We start from the raw sequence: 20750 nt of genomic DNA on the forward strand, positions 1-20750 counted from the left end.
ACTTGTATATATATATATATAACTCAAATGTCTGACAAAAATCGACACTTGGAGTGGTTCTCTTTCGTCCTGGATGAGTCAAGAGATGTTTCAGATACTACTGTGATGTTACTTTTTATTCAAGGAATAGGTGTATGAAGAGCTTCTTGACATTCATAGCATTTACGGGACGATCATTGGAGAAGATATTTTTAATATAGTTAAAAATGCAGTTCAGGAAAACACTCTTGAATGAAAAAAAATTAAAATGTAATACTACTACTTGTAGCGAAGAAACATGTGTGGAAAAAATAAAGGTGTTGTTATTCTCATATCAAAGACCATAGGAAAAATTTTATGTTCTACAGTTATGCCGGCTAGGCTAAAGAAGACGTTGATGATTAGAAATGAAGGAAACGATGGAATAAAGAAGGTGGGAGGAAACGGGAGAAACCCGAGAATACCCACGCAAACATTGTTTGTCTACCACAAAGCTTACTTGGTGCGAACTGGAATTGAACCAAGGATCCCATGCACCAGAGATGAACCCACTACTACTGAGCCACCGCGGCCTCCCAAAGGCCATAGAAAATGACGATGGTTCGAAACCATTAATCGTACATTGCATCATTAATCAACAATCTTCGTGCAGAAAATGCTTGGATATGTCAGAAGTTTTAAAGCCAGTTATGTCAGCTGTTAATTATAGCAGATCAATCACATGTGTTCAGTCATCGTCAATTTCGCGAGTTCATTAAGGAGATTGGAGAAAATGACTTATCAAATTATACTGCAGTACTCTGGCTTAGTTGCGGAAAAGTTCTAACGCGATTTTTTGAGCTCTGAACGTTAATCGCAAAAATTTTTTTGAAGGAGAATAATTTTATTCTGACTGAGTTACACAGCAATGATGATTATGAAAATTAACATTTTGTACAGGTTTACCCATCATATGAATCACCTTAATTTAAAATTACATGGAGAAAAAACAGCTTCTTCCCGATTTATACACTCATATTAAGTCATTTTGACAACAAATTGTTTTGTTTCATTCTCAATAGAAAACAAAAAACGTTTCACACATCTTAATCTTTCTCAGGTACCAAGTAAAATATTACACTAAAGGTACCATGGTGTCGAAGACCCAATCATAAAACACAACTATACAAATAGTATTATCTCAATATTAATGTTTTTTTTTTGTTTCAACATCTTTATTGAAGAGAGTGAACAAATTTTATGTTGGGTTTCAATTTTCTTTTGATATATTATCTTATAAATATCTAAGCACATTACTCATTGTATTTGTTATTTGAGTAATTGTCCATTATGTTTCGGTTTTAGTCGCCGACGAAAAGATAAATGATCTGCATTTAAGTTTTTAGAAAATCGATTATAATCGATTTTCTCTATTAACTGGCTCATTTATTAATAATATACACGGAATCTGTAATAGAAAGTTGACTAGATGAACATGGTATTACCTTAATGCAAATCAAGCTGCTTCCACATTATCATAATTAATTTCAAGATCATAAATGTTTGATAATGTTTCCTTGAATTATGATCATGTGAAGATTTTGGACAACCGTTGCCGTGGTTATCATCTCCCACCGATGTTCCAAAATCCAAGTATTTCACAGTATACACCATAGATTTTAAAATTCATTTAGGTTTAAGAGTTGATGGTTGTCAAGTTCAGTGCAGAATCCTCCTTTTTCCAATGCAGAGTCTGGGAAATACGTCATACAACAACTGGGCTATGGTGACCCAGTGGTAGACCTGTTCCTTTGGTGAGAAAAAAACATCGTTCGACCCAAGACTATACGAGGTTTGGTGAACAACCTCGGGATTTTCTCGGAGATCTCCCAGTTTCTCCCACACTCTCAGTCCAGTAATTATCTCATAATAATTCACTTTCATTAATCATTTGTCATTTTTAGCCTAATTGCATAACGTGGGATGTTAAATTAAATATTTAACTTCATGTCATCTCATGTCATACATCCAGGAATTTTCAATTATGTTCTAGAATTTGTAACCATCCTGTAAGAGGTCGATTTGTTTTGGGTTTTGTTCTTTCATTGTTAATGTACTTGAAATATATTTACGCTTCATTTTGAAAACGACGTGGACTTTATCATATTTCCTTCCGAGATGACAACACTGTTAAATAAACGGCTAGGAAAGAAAAAGAATGTAGGGTGGAAAAGAAAACCTTGTCATTTTGGAAGAAAGCGATGCTCTATTGTCAACGACGTGCGGATGATGGACGAACCTTCAGAAAGAAGCTTCATTGATTGGATGACTCGAGAAGATGTTCGCAACGGTGTTGTCACGCTGCTCTCTCTTTCTCTGATCATTCTTCTTCGTTCCATGATGCACTACTCCCCTCCATTTGACCTAATAATAGGAGAGAAGAGACTCCAAACCTCTTTGTAATGTAATCCCTAGATTTTCCCGACCTCTCCTCTCCAACCCGACCTCTTTGCAGGATCTACCATAGTTGGCTTCAATGAGGTGATGAATGTTACATAATTTCTCCCTAGGGTGAACAGAAATGGATTTCAGTGGCGTATCGCGAAGCCAATATTCACATGCTTCTCTGTTTAGAATTTCTGTTCAGCTCAATGTCAACAGTAGAATTACCTCTAGTGTATTTATGAATTTTTACTAAGGAACTTTGAATATATGTGTCAACATGAAAATTTTACCCGATGGATTAAAATGAGCAATTGTTTTATATTATAAAGAGTTCATCTAGCTATTTAAAAATTCTGTTTGCTCTCGAAATCTGTTTCTATATCTCTTCTAACTATAAAGATCATGTAAGCTCCTTCGTGGATAGGCGGATAGCGTACGCGACTTTGGCGTGGAGAAGCCGGGTTCGATTCCCGGCAGGAGCTCATGTAGTTCGGATTCCATGTTAATCAGTAGGTCCCATTTCAGATAGCCTCGCTGCTGAAAGGGACGTTAAACTCAAAATGAACTAAACTCAACTATAAAAATCATTTAATTTTAGAAAAACAATTTTCACGTTTACGATCTATAGTTTTACCAGTTTAACAGTTTACATATGGCGACTCTTTTCTTCATTTGGAAAATTTGACCTGAATCCTAGATAGGGACCAAGTTTAGCAAAAATTTCCTGAAACGAAGTATTTCAGGGAATAACCTGAAAGGTAGGCCATATATCTATTCTTTGATGGGGCACTCACAAGTCATATAATACGTTTAGGGCTGTGCACGAGGCAAGACAAGACATGATTTTTCTAATGAGGGAGCTTTTCCAATAGAAATATATACATATTTTTTTAAAAACGAGACATCAATTTTACAATCCATTTTCGAGACGAGACAGCCTCAACTTCTATCTACTGTGCATCCCAATTCTCGTTTTCTTTCGTTTCCAAACGAAACACTATCTTTGACTATTTATTAAACACATACGCAGAAACTATATTTAAATACATGATACAACGTGCAAGAGACTTACCATTTAACCATAAAGTGTAAATATAAAATAGCATGTTTCAAAATGATTTAAACGACAAGAAATCATTCCATGGGCATTAATACTCTATCGACGAATAAAATTGTATTGAAATACTTTCGACCACACACAGGAGTTTCGTTTGGTACGGTCGTAATAGTTGTACATTCTCCTCCCAGGTGGCCAAGCGCCAAGTTGTAAAATGGCTGCCTGTGATGCAGATAAATCATTCTGTGTCCTAAAATTTCATGTTAGTCGATCTGTTGCGAGTGTTCAGTGTGAGTTTCTGTTGACAGGATGATAATATACTTTTGGTAGGTTGACAGAAAAGCTTATAAAATACTGCAGTGCCCTTACTGTAAACGATAACGACCATCTGGTTTGTATACTGTGTTGTTCAGATATGTTGAATTACATTATGCAATGATCGATACAAATAAATAATTTATTCTATGTTATAAATGATTGAATCGACCAGGAAAAGAAACTGAAATAGACTATGTGATGATCATGATTAAGCACCAAAGCACCATAAAAACTCTCCCAAGATAGCAGGCGTCACAAAAAAAAAAAAAAATCAATTTTCACCTCTTTCTTCTATTAATTGTTACATGTGAATTAATTATGTTGTAATTACATTTATAGTAGACACATGGTCGATTCAGAAAATAAAAGTACATGCTTTGACGAAAGTTTAAAGTATATAAGAGGTGAAACGTTAATAAATTGAAGGAAATAACATAACAATTTAGCGGATAAGGAGATCATTACGTACATCTACTAAACACTATAATTCATGAATATCACAAACTAAAAGAAAATGAATTAATCTTTCTAATTCATATGTAATAATCAATAGAAGGAACAGGTGAAAATGATGTAATTCATTTCTTTTGTGACTTCTACCATCTTGGAAGTGTTTGTATGCTGATTTAAGGAATCGTGATTATATCACATGGTCTAATTCAGATTCTTTTCGTTGTAAAAAAAAACATAAATGTACATTTGTAAAAAATCAAGTAATGTTTCGTAATTCAACCAAACTAGATAACATAATAGAAAAGATTAAAGACTACCGCTACCGCTATATATTTTACTACCGATATCATACTACCGCTATATATTTTAATATTTGACAAAATTTAAATGTTTTTTTTAAATAGCTCAATAGATTCACTCGAAAGCGAAACAAAAGCTGGAAATTATTTTTAAAAAATGTATCCAAGGTTTTTAAGTTACAGAAGTATTATAGTAATATCTTCTGTCTGAATTTGTTTAAAACGCATCCTAATACGAAATCTTTCCGTTTAACGTCCCACAATTATGTCTATTCGGCTAAGACAGATTGATGATTAAGGCAAGTGAACGATGATGGAAGAATTGGTGGAATGAAAATGTCGAATGAAACTGGAGTACGCCAGGAAAACCCACGGACACGATCTTTTCCACCACGAATTTACTTGGCCGGGGATCGAACCAGGGACGCCACACACCACAGCATCCTAATGCAAGTAGAGATTACTTACTCATATACTATTATTTTACAAATAGTTTTATATTTAAGTCATTTTTTTCTAGTAATGTTACTTTACTTACTGGGGTTCGTATGACCTCAAATTGAAAATCTCAAAGTTGTAACTTCGCTCCCTCGCTCACTGTAAACTAACATTGATTTTTAAAGTTTATATGGGGTTAAAAGTTATTTTTGAAAATTTTATGAGGCTAACTTTGTAGCGGCTGCTCTCCCCTACTTTACCATTCTTATAAATACATTTAAACCTCACGGCAATACAGGTGTTATTACAAGTAATACTTTCATTGACTTTGCCTTTATAGTGTTGTAAATAGAAAAAAAAACGTTCGTTTTTTTCAGAAATGTACGTTTTTTTTAGAAAAAAAACATTGCCTCTCGTTTTTTTTCTAAATTTCGTTTTTTTTCAAATAGTCATTTGTAATGTATCTTACGTCATTTAAGTCTGAAGTATTTTTATGTAGGTGTAATTACCATAAAATGCAACATAAATTAAACATTAGAAACTGATACGGTACAAATATTTTACAATTTATATGAGTAGTGTACCTACTAAGAATCCGGGTTTCTGTACTGTTTCAACAATATCAACGAAGAAATAAAAGTAGAAATGAACATTTTTTTCATGAAAGTAGGCCTTTAATAAGTACGAAAATAATATAACGAACAGTATAAAACGCAAATAACTTGTCTAAAGGTAAAAACTAAAACTAATTTGCCTACTAATATTTTTCTGAATATCATATATAAATAATTTGTCGACTTGATATATGATATGCATTGCTGGCTCTATCATATGTGCAACACGTGCATTTCCACGGGGCTGCAATATCTGTCATAAGTATTTTATTTAAAATAAATATTTCTTGTTGGAGACAGACTTCATGATCATGGTAGCTAAATTTACTAAGCTGACCTTCTATTTGAATACTACCTTCATAAATTATGTTTAGGTCTCATTAGTTTAAGTCTGATCAGTGCTAAAGCAAATGGCAAAATAAATCCCAGAATAAACTGCTTGATTGTTGTCAAATACAGGAACTCAATTCTCGAATGCCTGCCCCCTTTGGTTAGTTAGCAGAGCTTCTCTTGTCTTTGTCGCAAATAGGATCGTTATCATTGAAGGTGGAAACACTTTTTTTTTTAAAAAAAAATAACAGATGTAGAAGGAAAATCAAGAAATAAAGGTAAAAGAGCTAGTTGCACTATAATTGCAAACTGATATGTTGAGATTGAAACTCGATATTGAATTCTATAAAATGGATTACCATCTTTCAGATGTATTTGCTTTATCTTTCACTAACATAATAGATTAATATTTAAAGAAAAAAAAACAAACAACAATATTGTATTTGTAGTAAGTATATAAGCCTTTCTGAGTGCGGGTGTAGTTTCCCTCCCTTTCGTTGTTCATGCTGGAGTAGCATACTTAAAATCGTGACTTTTAAGATTTGTTCTTTCTGGAGAAAGAGGGAGGCGGCAAATTACCTCATTGCGCGGGCGACAAATTGCCTAGGGCAGGCCCGATGATATGTACACTCATGTCCAAAATGATTGTTGCATATCTATAACTGTCTTCTTGTAAGAATATAATTTGATAACGAGTTTGCAGGGTACTTTTAATACTGATGCTGTGTGTATAATCTGAAAATGTATATTTATGATAAATTTCAAAGGAAAAGAATCATAAATACGAAAATGAGAAAGAGTAAAAGAAAATGTTGCTAAATGGACAAGAAAGTTTCATTTTCGTTTCATTGTTCTTATTTACTGCTGTTTTGACATGAAATTTTCCACATACATGTCTTTTCCGATTATACACATACTAACATTATAAGAAATACCAGGCGGATTCGTTATCAAATTATATTCCTAGAACAACATATTTATAGACATGGAACAATAATTTTGGACATGAGTGTACATACAAGACATGAATATAGGATAACATAATTTGAAGTAATGAGTTCAAATTTGAAAATGAATTTGAAAGTAATAATTTGAAAATGAATATTAGGGTTTTGAAACTTTATAGTATCTATTACAATTAACTTACAATTATAAGTATTATCAAATAAAAGAGCAACTCAAACAGTTTTGTACACACGCATGCCATGCATTGTTTCCTCTGTCTGCCGTTAGAAAGAGCAAGTAGCAAAGATAGAGACTAGAGACCAGACAGCTTTGTGTGTTTTAACCTTGCAAAGACTGAATCTGTAGTTACAGTGCAACCGTCTGTATGAATTGAATGTTTTGTGCCATATGGCGGAAAGTTTATGGGCCTTTCTCACCTATTGACTCAATGTGTGCCATGTGACGAATGAAGCTCACATCGAACACTTGAAGCAAAAACTTTTTGAGGTGTTCTTTTATTTGATGTATTTATAACTGTGCGTAAAATGTAATAAGTACTACGAAGACTTAATTCCCCGATATTCATTTTGAAACACCCTGAATTTCTCAGCATCAGTATTGGAACTAAGATGTAAAAAGGAGAGATTATGATTGTTTACAACAACGATATTATTATTAGTCAAGACTATAATTACTACAACAACACAAGTTAGTAGTCAAAAAATGTAATTAAATGTACACTCGTAACCCTTTCGGACCCACATGGCCAAAGTGGCACATGTGTTACTTTTTTAATCCGCTCCTGTATGGTCACTAATTAAGATATCGGTATATATTGTTTTGCCAAATATGGTTGGTCCATAGTTTATCATTTTAGTTTCTTCTTCTTCTGTGTGTCGAATTTCCTTCTCAAATTTCACCCGTCAAAAATTCAAGAATTTTCGAATTTTCTTTATTGCTTTTCCCCTGTAGCTTCATTCGTTGTAGAGAGACCTCCTTAAGACTTGTCAGGTAGATACGTCGGATGGATACCTAATTGTTGACATCAATTGGATGGGCTTGCGCGCAGTGTTGCCAACTACGGAAAATTTTAATTCAAGATGTTAGGGGAAAATTACTGTTTTGTCTACTATATCCCTCTTGTTGACTACATAGGAACAAAAGTACCAGTATCTGAAAGTCTTGTCTTTGCCCTTCACAACACACTATAGAAAGTTTCAATACGATAGTTAGGGGAAGTACAGTTGAGGTTTACAGTAGACCTTGTTCTCTAAGTGGAAAGATAATTGATTTTTTTTACGTAGACTGAAATATTTTTTAATGATCTGCTTACTTTATTGGATATCGTCACAATACTTGTAGGGTATATAATAGGGATACCAAAGTTTCTTTTAAGATAGTTTGTGTGTGTCTGCTAGCACTGTTGCCAGCTACAGAAAATTTTAATTTCCGATTTTAGGAGGAAATTTTGGAAAAATTCCCTTTTTGTCTATTATTTCCCTCTTGTTGGCTACATTCGAACAAACGTACCACTGTCTGAAAGCCTCGTCCTTAGCCGACACAGCGCACCATAAAAAGTTTTGGTAGAAGAATTAGGGGAAGTACAGTTGTGGCTTATAATAAACCATGTTCTGTAAATGGTAAGAAAATTGTGCATTTCTGAGTTAGAATGAGATTTTTTTTTTTAAATTTCATGTTTACATTGTTAGATATCGCAATGATACTTGTAGGATACATTCTTAGGGTACCAAGGTTTACAATCAGATAGTTTACGTATGTTTTATGGCAATGTTTCCAGCCAAAACAATTAATTCCCGATTGTAAGTGAAAAATTCGGCAAATTTCCCTTTCCCCTCTATTATTTCCCTCTTGCTCGCTACGTTGGAACAAATGTACCACTACCTGAAAGCCTTCTCTTTAGCCTACAGAACACACCATAAAAAGTTTCAAATAGGATAATTAGAGAAGCTGTAGCGTCGGCATATCTGTTGATTTTTGCTTTTGAGGCGTAAAAAGTGTCAAAATTTCATGTGTATGGAAACAGATTTTTTTCTTTCTCTCTTTGAATGGAAACCAGCGACTTCAGGCTTTCACTGTACCTTGTCAACGCCCCAAAGAATCTTTTTAGGTGAGTTAGACCCATATGGCAACAGTGGTGCTAGATACAAAAAACCTTGAATTTCGGTTAGGGATTTTTTGTAAATTTTCACCCCTACATTTCCCTCAGTAATTTCCCACCTGCTCGCAACACTGCAATGTAACGTACACCAAAAAATAGCCACATTCCTTTTCTAAAAAACAAGGTCTTAACCATATCAATAGGGTAAATGGTTTTTGAGGAATACGTCACTAACTGACAAAGTATGAAAACGCCAAAAATGATCTGGGTCCGAAAGGAATAATCACACGATTTTGCTCGTATATGTACAAGGAAACAAACGATTTGTAAGTTACGAGGGCTTCGACTCAAGTTCTATTGATTATTTCAATAATCTTCAACATACATCAATAAATAATAGCTGCCAGAAAAAAAAACAGACATTTGAAAAAAAACATGAAAAAGAACGATGTTTTTTATTGAAAAAAAACTTCACAGAAAAAAAACCGTTTTTTTACAACACTATTGACTTATATAACGTATTTTATACATTACTAGCAACAACTAAATAATAGCTTGATATAATTTTAACTAATGAGGTGACACATTTTTCGTTGTAAAAAGGGTTTGAGAATTGTAAAATGGCGTGAAGTTACGTGACACTTCTATGTTTGCATTTTCAAGTTACTTGTCGAGAATATTTTTAACGTAATTTTTGCACGGACAATACAGTTACTTGCACGACGAGTGTGTATTAAGTAAGTGGTTATTATATGATTTTTATCTTTGAGTTCTGTGTCTTGCCTTTAAAATTCTAGCTTGATTTCTTGCGCAAAATCTTTTCTTTTAACTTTTCTTAATTGTTACCTAACTTTAGAGTAATTTTCCATATGACCTTCTAGACTACAAGGCCCCTTACTCCCGCTCGTTGATCATACGTTCCTTTGTTTACCCTCTTCTTCAATTTCTGACACAGCCCTGAACTCTCAAACCTTCTATAATAATAATTTGGTCTTACCTGATGGATATAAGTTTTTGAAACCCGTGTTGTACACTTAAATAGTATTTTATACTCATTATATATATATATATATATATATATAGAGAGAGAGAGAGAGAGAGAGAGAGAGAGGGAGAAAGAGAGAGAGAAAGTTTCTTCCCATAATTATTTAGATTTCAATAATGTTGAATAGGAATAGGAATGATATGTCAAAGGCTTAGCGCCTGGGAACTTTGCTAAAAGCAAAATTGTAAATGGTCATTACAAATGATGCTTCATTCATAATTTCACAGTTTTATTTTCGTCAGCAGCTTGTGTCCCGCTTTATTTCTTTTCCACGCTCCGTAGATTAGAAGCTACTGCTGTAGACACTTCCCTTGGTAGAGAAAGTTTATGTTCATAAACAAGCGTTAACAATGTTGCTAATAGAGAAATTATATTCTCTTGTTGAAAGGGAACAACAAAGGCATTATAAAAGAATTCCTTCCAGCTATATTCCGGAACACTTTCTCTCGACACTAAGTTGTATGCTAAGGAATATATTAAGTACATTGATTAAACACTAATAACGTTGATAGGTAATTTAGATAATTAGAACTGCAATAATTAGTATAAATAGATTGCAGCTTTCATAATAGGATTGCTGATATCGACTTGATACTGAGAGTCAAAACATAACGTGGAAAAGAATGAGGAAAATATATTTTATACTTAGTCGATACAGAATAAGAATAGTGTTCTGCTGGAGAATCGAACCCAAATCTGGGCAAAACTTGTAATAATTTATAGGTTTTAAAATGTGTTATCGGATAAAGATATTTTACTGTATATAAGACTATAATTGTCGTTGTATTGAAATCTAATGACGAATAATATATATGTTGAAACCCGTTGTTGGATTTTAATATAACTTAATCCTGGTAAAGACGACGATTCATTCGAGTTTTTTTTTTTTTTTTGTGTGTAAGATGAACCTATTTCTTTGTAATATTTATTTTAGGTTAAATTGACGTTGTTAACAGAGGCCACCTTTTATTCGTTGCATACAGTGAACATTTTTATCCTGAGTAAAGTATGCGTAAACACTACAATCTACTGTATATGCTTACATGGATACATTTCTCCATATTCAAAGTTGATTAGTTCCTTGCCTTCATTAGTGGAGTATGCATTGCAGAAAGAAAAAAAGTTAGTGTTTGAACGTGATTTGGACATTTTTTCAGAAACGACTCTTTGGTCATTATTCAACCGGTCCAAAACATTCTGAAGTGTTCTACCAGTGAACAAAAAAGACTAGAGTGGTTAATAGAACTGCTTTGAGAATGTTCAAAATGTGCCTAAACTTGAAATGTGGCCAATGAGTAATGCGGGAACAAAAATTACTTTTAAATAGTGATAGGATACATACACGTTACCATTTATACATTTGCAAGTCGTTTCTACCTTTACACTCAGCGACACATTAAAAGTTTCGGTACATTTTGAACTCTCTTAGCGCAGTTCTTATTAACCGCTGTTAGGAGATACTCTATATATTTTTAGTTCAGAGATAGGAGACTTCAGGACATTTTTGGATATGTGAAACAATAATCAAAAGTTATTTCTAAAAAAATCCAACAACTTATTTATTACTTGCAGTGTCATCATCATCATAGGTATTCTGCCATTATTCGAAAGTCATGCTTCCATGCTCCACGGTCTTTCGCTAACCTCTGAGTCTTCACGTACGATTTTTCTGTATTCATATTGTCCATTAATTGTAGTCTCCTTCGCTGTTTCCCCCTCTCTGTCCTGCTGCCACCACACACTCTTGCACGTCCTTCATGATACAGTTCCTTCTTAGCCAATTTCTCAATCAGTTTCTCTTTCTCTTCTTAATAATATCTAAAATTATTCTTTCTCTTCCACTATTTCTAAGACCCTCTCATTCGTTTTCCGCTCCACCCAGCTAATTGTCCTCATTCTTTTCCACACCCACATTTCGGAAGCTTCCAGACGTTTTTAATAATTTTTGCTTAACGAAGCATTTTATGAGTTTTTTTCAACTTTTAATTCAAGGTCACACAAAAAAGTATTTTCTTCATCACAAAGGCCTCTTTCGTCATTTCTATTTTCGCTTTTATTTCTCGTTCACATTTCATATCATCACTATTAATACTACAAAACTAGTCGCTTTTTCTATTTTCCACCCTCCTACTTCTACATTTGACATGAATCGCCTCGTTCCAATTACAATGGCTTTTGTCTTTTTCACATTTATTTTCATCCCATATTCTTCACAGTCGTTCTTCAAGTTTTCTAACATCATATTGATTTTCTTTTCAGATTCCGCATCAAGCGCAGCAATTTGTGAAATCATTAAATTTTTACAATACTTAAAGTTAACTTGCGACCAATTTACCAAAGTAATATATTTTTGTTAAAGTACAATAGAAAAAATGTTACATTACCTTGGCCCCGCCTGAGAGGATCACCTGTCCGAAGTCGTTTTGTACACCGAACGGATATTTGACTTCCCCGCTGGATATGGGCTGCTGCTGTTTGGATTTCTCTTTGGCTGTTCCATGTGGGAGTGGCGTCTGTCTCATCCCGGCTTCGATAACATCCTACCAGCACCTACAAAATAATAATTAGGTAGAAATATTAATAATTAGACAATTATAATCTATCTATCTACGTAAATAAAAACGAAAGTGACTATATTGCAGGAATTAATTTTGGACGTGTTGAAATTATTTTTCTTTTTTCTTTATGCATTATGTAGATAAATGTAAATAATATTCAATAATATTATTTTTTATGTTTTTACTTCTGGGGTATCAAGTTACAGGAAATACGTCATGGCTGTATTACACTAGTGAAAACAAGACTTAAGTGTCAATATCAGTAGAAACCATGTGGTATGGAAGATTGTGAAACAATGATTTTTTTTTAATGTTAAGAGAATAAAAAGAGGTTTTGCGAAAAAATTTACAAGTAACAAACGTGCACGTTTTGTGCTTTCTATATGCTTTTTGACGCTTTTTGACACTTTCTGTCCGATTTATGCCACTAGACGAAAACTATGTGGTAGAAAGCTTAACTCCATTGGTGCCAAATGGCATCGGCGTGCGCTATTCGCTAATGTACTCATTTTAAGAATATCATTATTATTGTTATTATTGATTCACAATAATGCCAATTGGCATCAAAATGTATTTTAGGTTTAATAACTTTTGAACGACCCAAGCGATCTCGATCAAATTTTCATCATAGATGAGGTTTGGACCTGGGGTGTTTTTTTTATCATTTTGCTTTGGTGCAACTTAGGGGAGGGGAGAGATATATAAAAACGTTCGCAAATGACCAATATTAGTGCCAAATCCATAATTTTTTGGGGTCGCTGAGATGAACAGTGACACTTCCGATGCCGTTTACATCCAAATTCAGCCCTGCAACTTGGGGACGGGGAGGAGAAAGATATATACAAAACTTGTCAAAATCACTGATATTAGTGTCGAATCCATAAACCATAGTAACGGAACATTTTACTATTTTTTCTTATTTTAAACTAGCAAAGCGAGTAATTGACGCTACTATGTTATAAACATGTGATCATTCTATTATGAAAGTATACCAACATTGTTTTATAATTTGTATTATTTTTGGTATCTTAACAAGTCTTTGTTTTTGCAGTTCTAAGTAAGAAAGAACATTAACAACAACTGTGATATGACATTAACTACAATTGAAGAATGGGGGCATGGGGGCTTAGTTGCACGGTGCTCACCTCCCGTACGAGGGGCTCTTGGTTTGATCTAAGGTGACATGAGTTTGTGGTGTATAATATCGTGTCCATGGGTTTGTCTCGGGGTTCTCTCGATTTTCTCATATCTTCATTTCAACAATTCTTTTCCATAACATTTCGCGTTCATTAATCATAAGTTTCCTTTAGCCCACAGGGCATAATCATCGGACGTAATACTGAAAGATTTTATTTCTAATTTACAAGTGAGGAGATATTGAATTCTTTTTACATATTTATACGTTTAAATGGATTTTCTGTTAATTAAGTTAATAATCTTTTTTTTAATTATAAAATTATTTGTTATTCTAAAGTTTTGTAATGAACAAAATCAATTTAAACTCACTGTAAATAAGTCCGGAACAATGCTGTTTAGCAGAGCATGGCATTTCTTGGAACCAATTAAGACAATGCTGCGTAAGAGCAATCCCCTTACTAGTAAAGGGAAAGATCCACTGATAAGCGTTTTTCTGTAATGATACATCCGTTGGTTCTTTAAGTCTTTACTTTATAATAATAACAATAAAGGTTCATTTATAGTGCTACGAACTGCGACCGTTAATAACACAACACTTTGACAAATTCAGAAAAAATAGTGCATTGAGTGGCATATAGCAAGTGTTTAACATAAAGTAATTAATAAATATAATGTTCTCTTACTCACTACAGCTGTGAATAAATCATAAAGTTACAGCTTTGAATCAATCTTAAAGTTACAGCTTTGAATCCATCTCATATTTAGAGATTGACTCACTGCTTTGAATCAATCTTATATTTACATGTTGATCTACAGCTTTCAATAAATCTTAAGCTTACAGATTGACCATCAACTTTAAATTAATCCTAAATTTACAGCTTCGAATCAATCTTAATTTACAGATTGACTCACTGCTTTGAATCAACCTTGATTTTCAGTTTCACTTCTCATATTAAATCACATATATACTGTTATCTTCTCTAAATTCCAAGGAATATATTATCGTAACATTTGTTAATTTTCTTGTCCGATCTAATAATAATAATAATAATAATAATAATAATAATAATAATAATAATAATAATAATAATAATAATAATAATAATAATAATAATAATAAAATTATGGCTTTGACATGAAAATCCTTTCTGTTTAATCTTTCAGAACGCCACCACAAATCAAAAAGAAAATAAGTAATCACAACCTAATATAGTATCAACCTTGTGGGGTCTTGTGTTTTTATATTTGTTACGTCGCACCATTGAGTTCCCTTGAGACTGCCTTGGCCTGCAATAAATTAATAGAGATGCTGCCGTAAAACCCGAGTTGTTTTTTTAAATATATTTTCTTCTTTTTCTCTGACCTTTTGAAAAAAATACAAAAAAATATAAAAAGAAATAAAAAAGGGATATGAAATGAAAGGATATATACTCGTAGTAACCACAGCTATAAATTACATACTTCCAATATAAGGGTGGATATTTTTTTCCTTCATTTTTGAGCTTTAGTTCTAATATAGCAAGACAGGGAATTTCATAAGGGAACTAGCAAGCTAGACAAGATGAACAATAAAATGTCGAGAAACATAATAAAATGGATTCTATTCCAATCAAATGTCTTTTTCAGGATAACATTTTTTAAAATAAACTGTCTAATTAGTATACAATATTTTCTATCTTCATACTTTTCTGGTTGAAATAGAAAGTAAGTCCATAAAAAAGAGAAACAAGCACAAGAAATATTAAAGTGGATTTGGAGGCAGTCCCCCCCCCCTTCAAAAAAAATATATATTCTTGACCTTATAAGAAGTTAGGTTATGTTGTATCGAAGGAATATTAATACTGACGTTCCTAAATGAATATATGTGTAATAAGACCAAAAATAATTCATTTAATTTTTAAGGAATTTGGTTTACCAAAATTTCCTTTATTTATATTTACTCTGTCTGTCCATTTGTCCGTCCAGGAGACACAAAATTTCAACAAAACTATTGAACACTATCTACTTTGGCCAGGAGCATTAGAGAGTCAAAAGTTAAGAATTGAATTGAATTGAAATTAAATCTTTAAGTATTACATCCAACAATTATTCCGACTAGGCTAAAGAAGACGAAGGTGATGAGAAATGAATTAAATGGTGGAATGAAGAAAGTGGGAGAAAACGAGAAAACCCACGCATACGGTGTTGTTAAGAGTCGAGTTAATTGGTAGAGGCGAGACATTTTGTTGCTCTCGAGATATGGATAATTTTAAAACAATGGTTTTTCTACGTTGTTATGGAAGTAATTATGGGTATCATCCTTGTTCGGTATACTACCCGCACTGTTATTACGATTTGCGGGTTAGTATACTGGTCAGGACGAACAATACTAATATATCGATGGAATACAACATTAAATTAAACTAAATGACGTTCTACTTGACAAATCTAAAGATTTAAATATCTTGTATGAAGTATAGCAGCAATTGCGTGAATTTGGTGAGAGGAGGGTGATTCCAGAAGGAAAATTTCGTTCAAAGCTTTCTCGAGGAAAGCGTTCCTAGCATCGCTGCTACGTTCCCTCTTTGCAGTCATACTTAGCCTTTGTATATAATAATAAAAAAATAGTATGTTTAATTTAATTTGAGATAAAATACTATATTTACGCTTAAGCATGGTAAAATTAACCTTGTTAAGGAATTTGCTTTTTCCAAAATCTAAACCAAACTCTTTAGCGTAGTGTACATTGTCACACTATTACTCGTTAGGCTTCCAAACTATGCTATACAATGAGTAATGGTAGTTTTATAGAACGTCTATGTCTGTCTGTTTACGGGTATCAGAACAAAAAAACTGGAAAAGGTAGCAAGAACTTTTTTTATTTATTAATAATTATATAAATTAAACGTTCCAAGAATAAGTTTCATCTTCGTCCTTCCCTTTTTATAGTGAACAGAAATGGTAGGAATCTACCACTCACGGTCTTAATAAAGCAATAACAAATAAAAGATAGAGACAAACCTTTTTTTAAAAATAAAATATTGATTCAACATTTTAAGAATCCACCCGTTCTCTTGAGTTTATCATTGCACTAAAAGCCGGAAGTGGTTCAAATCCACTGAAAGTTCTAGTTTCAAAATTGATCATAGTTCTATATCGAATGCGCAGTGAGAAAAATCCGTTATCCGGACAGCGGTATATTGTAGAAATATATGGGATCCACATGTTTACTACGGAAATCTATACCAGAGTAAGAGATAGTGAGTATTCTCTATAGATAAAGAACAGTAAGAGATAGTGAGAAACTGTTTTGTTATATGTACTCTTCATTTCAAGCAAAGACGTCATCTCCACCGTTCATCCTTTACTGAAACCGTAAGCGGTAGAAATTAACAACTTCCGATTTTAAAATTGATCCTTATTGATCCTTAGACAAAAAAAAATCGAAGAGATAACACGACATAATTTCTGGTATGGCCTTAATGCGACAAGAAGATATTTCACTGTTGGCTCAAATATACTTCTATTGAAATCAAAAATAGTAGAAATCTGATATTTTTCCGGTCTGAACACCGGTTGCAATATTGACATCTTCAGAGAGAAAAAAACCGATGATAGATTGCGAGAATTGGTTTCTTTGGTATGGATATAGTATTGCAGTAGAGTCTATCTCGGCTTTGATCTCTGTTGAAACCAAAGATAATAGAAACCTTCAGCTTCCAATTTTAATATTGAAGTGTTAAAGAGCAAAGCTTGTAAAAGATAGCGAGAAATTGTTTTCTTGGCATAGTGCCAACTTCCCAAGAATAGATTCTATCTTATAGTGTAACCACTTATTGTAAAGACAACTTATAAATCTATCACTTGTAGTTAGAATGTTGGAAATACACAGTTCGAGCAATGGAATCAGAGACTATCTCGAAATAATATACTTAAGGATACCAGAATAATTTATTACCATATTAATATTTTACTTAAGAATGCTTGAAAAATGTATTACCACATTATTTTTTTTTACTTAAGGATATCAGAAAAATTATTACCACATTATTCTTTTTACTTAAGAACAACAGAAAAAATATTACACATTATTTTTTTAACTAATGAATTCCAGAAAAAAGTTAGCACATTAATTTTTTACTTAAAGATACCAGAAAAATTTATTACCACAGAATTTTTACTTAAAGATACCAGAAAAAGTATTACTATGTTAATTTTTTTACTTAGGGATACTAGAAGAATTTGTTACTACAATTAATTTTTTACTTAAGAAGAACAGAAAAAATATTACCACATACATTTTCTACTTAAGGATACCAGAAGAATATTACCACATTAATTATTTACTTAAGAATACCACAAAAAATTATTGCCACATTATTCTTTACTTAAGAATACCAGAAAAACATTACCACATTGATTTCTTACTTACGGATACCAGAAGAATTTATTACTAGATTATTTTTTTACATACACACTTTTTCTTACCACACACTTGCGGAATCGGTTGTACAGGCACTGACAAATATACCCTACGAAAATCGTTCGCTGAAATTCTGTTTAGCACCATCATCACATTCGCTTCGATATAACGCTCTCAAAATCTTCCACCTTAATAGAAGGTTAGAGCTTAAGAGTGAGCATGAAATCCGCTGGGGCTAGATCATGGGAATATAGAGTATGTTCAAGGATAGTAACCCTTCTTTGGGCCAAAAATTGACGCACAAAAAATACGTCTACCCACATCAGTTTTATTGTGCGTGGTTTTTCTTTTTCTTCTTTAAGAAGAGCCACAGAAGCTGAATTCTTAAGGCTATACGAACACTCCCATATTACCTGATCTGATCCCATTCTAGATGTTAATGAGCGTATTTTCTTTAATATAGTATATATTGGAATATAATAAAATATTCGTATATTTCATTTAATATATCATAGTATATGTGTGGTAAAATAAAAAAAATACTTTTTGTTTAATAAAAATACCTGTGTGTGGTATAATTAACAATATATTTTCTTTAATACGAGTGGTATGATCAAAAATAAAATTGCGTTAATATATGTATGTGGTGTAATTAAAAAACTATTCTTTCTTTAGTATAATATATGTGCAGCATGTTCAAAATATGTGCTATATATGGCTAATCAAAAATATATTTTCTTTAATATACGTAATATACTAGTAATAAATGTGCTTTATAACCAAAAAGTAGATTAATAAACGGAAGCTAATGGAGAATTTATACTGTGCTTCTGTGTTGCATCTAAAATCCATTTTATATGTTAAATTGTGTATTGCCGATCTGTTTTGTTTTGTTTTGTTTTATGCCAGCTTTAATAAAAGCAGCAGGTCACTAAGGTAGTTTACCATGAATTAGTATTGACGGATAGGGTTGGAAAGTCATTGGGTATAACCAAAAGAGAGTGAAGGGACGGAAGAGGCATATATATATATATATATATATATATATATATATATATATATATATATATATAGAGAGAGAGAGAGAGAGAGAGAGAGAGAGAGAGATTTGTTAAACCATAAAGCCTCTTACCTCCATAGTATTTGCGGTTGCCACAGGTTGCCGATTAATTTCTACAATTGGCCTCAATTGCCAAGAGTGGATTTTCCATCAGCTGCTAGTACAGCCAGACAGAGAGAAAGAGACAGAGAGTTCGATCGTGCTTGAAATATTTTAGAGGGACTAACCAGTGAATGTTTTGTCTGTATATGGTTGTGCTTTATACCACAGAAAACAAACAAAATGTACATGACACAGTACGTTGGTATAACACAAACATGGCAGCTAACATTGTTAAAATTATGTTATGGGTGGAAGAAAAAAAGAACATCGTTTTTTCCTTTTTTTTTCAAGTTCGTACATTGAAATCCGATAAGTCAATGAGAAGGAATAGAAGGCAAAAACGGATCATTAATCCGATTTAATTACCAACCATTTGACTCCCTTGAAGTCGAGAGAGAACCAAATTCAAATTACTTCGGAATGAAATGTGGAATGGAAACAAAAGGTGATTTTAAAAAAACTTACTATGTACCTAGTGTTTACACCTAAGAACTTACATGTTTGAAATATATCAAGTGAAGTATAATTTTTACTTTGGCATTATATCGAAATAACAATAATAACCATGTATCTTGAATCAATTTTATTTGGAAGGTTGCCCGAATGAGGTTTGCAAGAGAATTAAATGCCACAGAAATAAAATATCCAAGGAAAAAGTGATTAAATTACCAATTCTGGATGTTTATGTCTAACCAAACACTGTAAGGTTTTACGAGACAGAAGGGTGGACCAATACCCGTGCAACTCGGGCGACTGCCCGGGGCGCCACAGTCAGGGGGCGCCAAAACGAGCCTCAAAAAGTAAATTTTATAACTTGTTTTCTACTGACAATTTAGCTTATATTCTTAGAAAGTAGCGTCAATTACATCATCTTTTTTCATTCCATCATAAAAGAAGAGAGTTTCATAGTACTAGGGGGGCTGTATCGACAAATGAAGACATGACATGTAGCAGAAAGATTGTAGGGGGAATTGGTACTGTTTATTGCTTTTGTACACATTCATGAGATACGTTTTATGAATGCTATAGACTTCAACTACTAGGACCCACATAAAAAGGGTTGTTTATATTGCTGTGCGTAAAAGACGTTCAGCATATGTCAAATATATTTATTGGTATTTCACGTTATTAGAAAAGATTGCTACATAGTCGGATATATGGGAGAATGACTCCTGATGTTATTGATATAACAAAACAGTTTACAATATAGCAGTAATCATGTAACCATTATTAGCATTCAGTAAATGCTGTTAGATATTGTTTTTGTTTCTACATATCGGTACGTATAATAATAATAATAATAATAATAATAATAATAATAATAATAATAATAATAATAATAATAATAATAATAATAATAATAATAATAATAATAATAATAATAATAAAACACAATGTAATTGATACCATATGTATATTTTTAATTACTAAATATATCTATATCATGTATTTGAGTATTGATTTTTCTTT

At 32.7% G+C, this 20750-nt stretch overlaps 1 protein-coding gene across 1 annotated transcript in view; it reads right to left on the reverse strand.

Moving 5' to 3' along the window:
• Nucleotides 1–12567, reverse strand: part of LOC145689995 (uncharacterized) — a 690354-nt gene extending 677787 nt beyond the window's left edge. Inside the window, exon 1 of the mRNA XM_081764461.1 lies at nucleotides 12406–12567. Within this exon, the coding sequence (XP_081620587.1) occupies nucleotides 12406–12543 (138 nt within the window). The 5' untranslated portion in view covers nucleotides 12544–12567. The remainder of the gene's footprint in view (nucleotides 1–12405) is intronic.
• Nucleotides 12568–20750: the final 8183 nt, after the last annotated feature.

This window comes from Thermobia domestica, chromosome 1, assembly GCF_964235325.1.
Source record: "Thermobia domestica chromosome 1, izTheDome1.hap1.1, whole genome shotgun sequence".
Lineage (NCBI taxonomy): Eukaryota > Metazoa > Arthropoda > Insecta > Zygentoma > Lepismatidae > Thermobia > Thermobia domestica.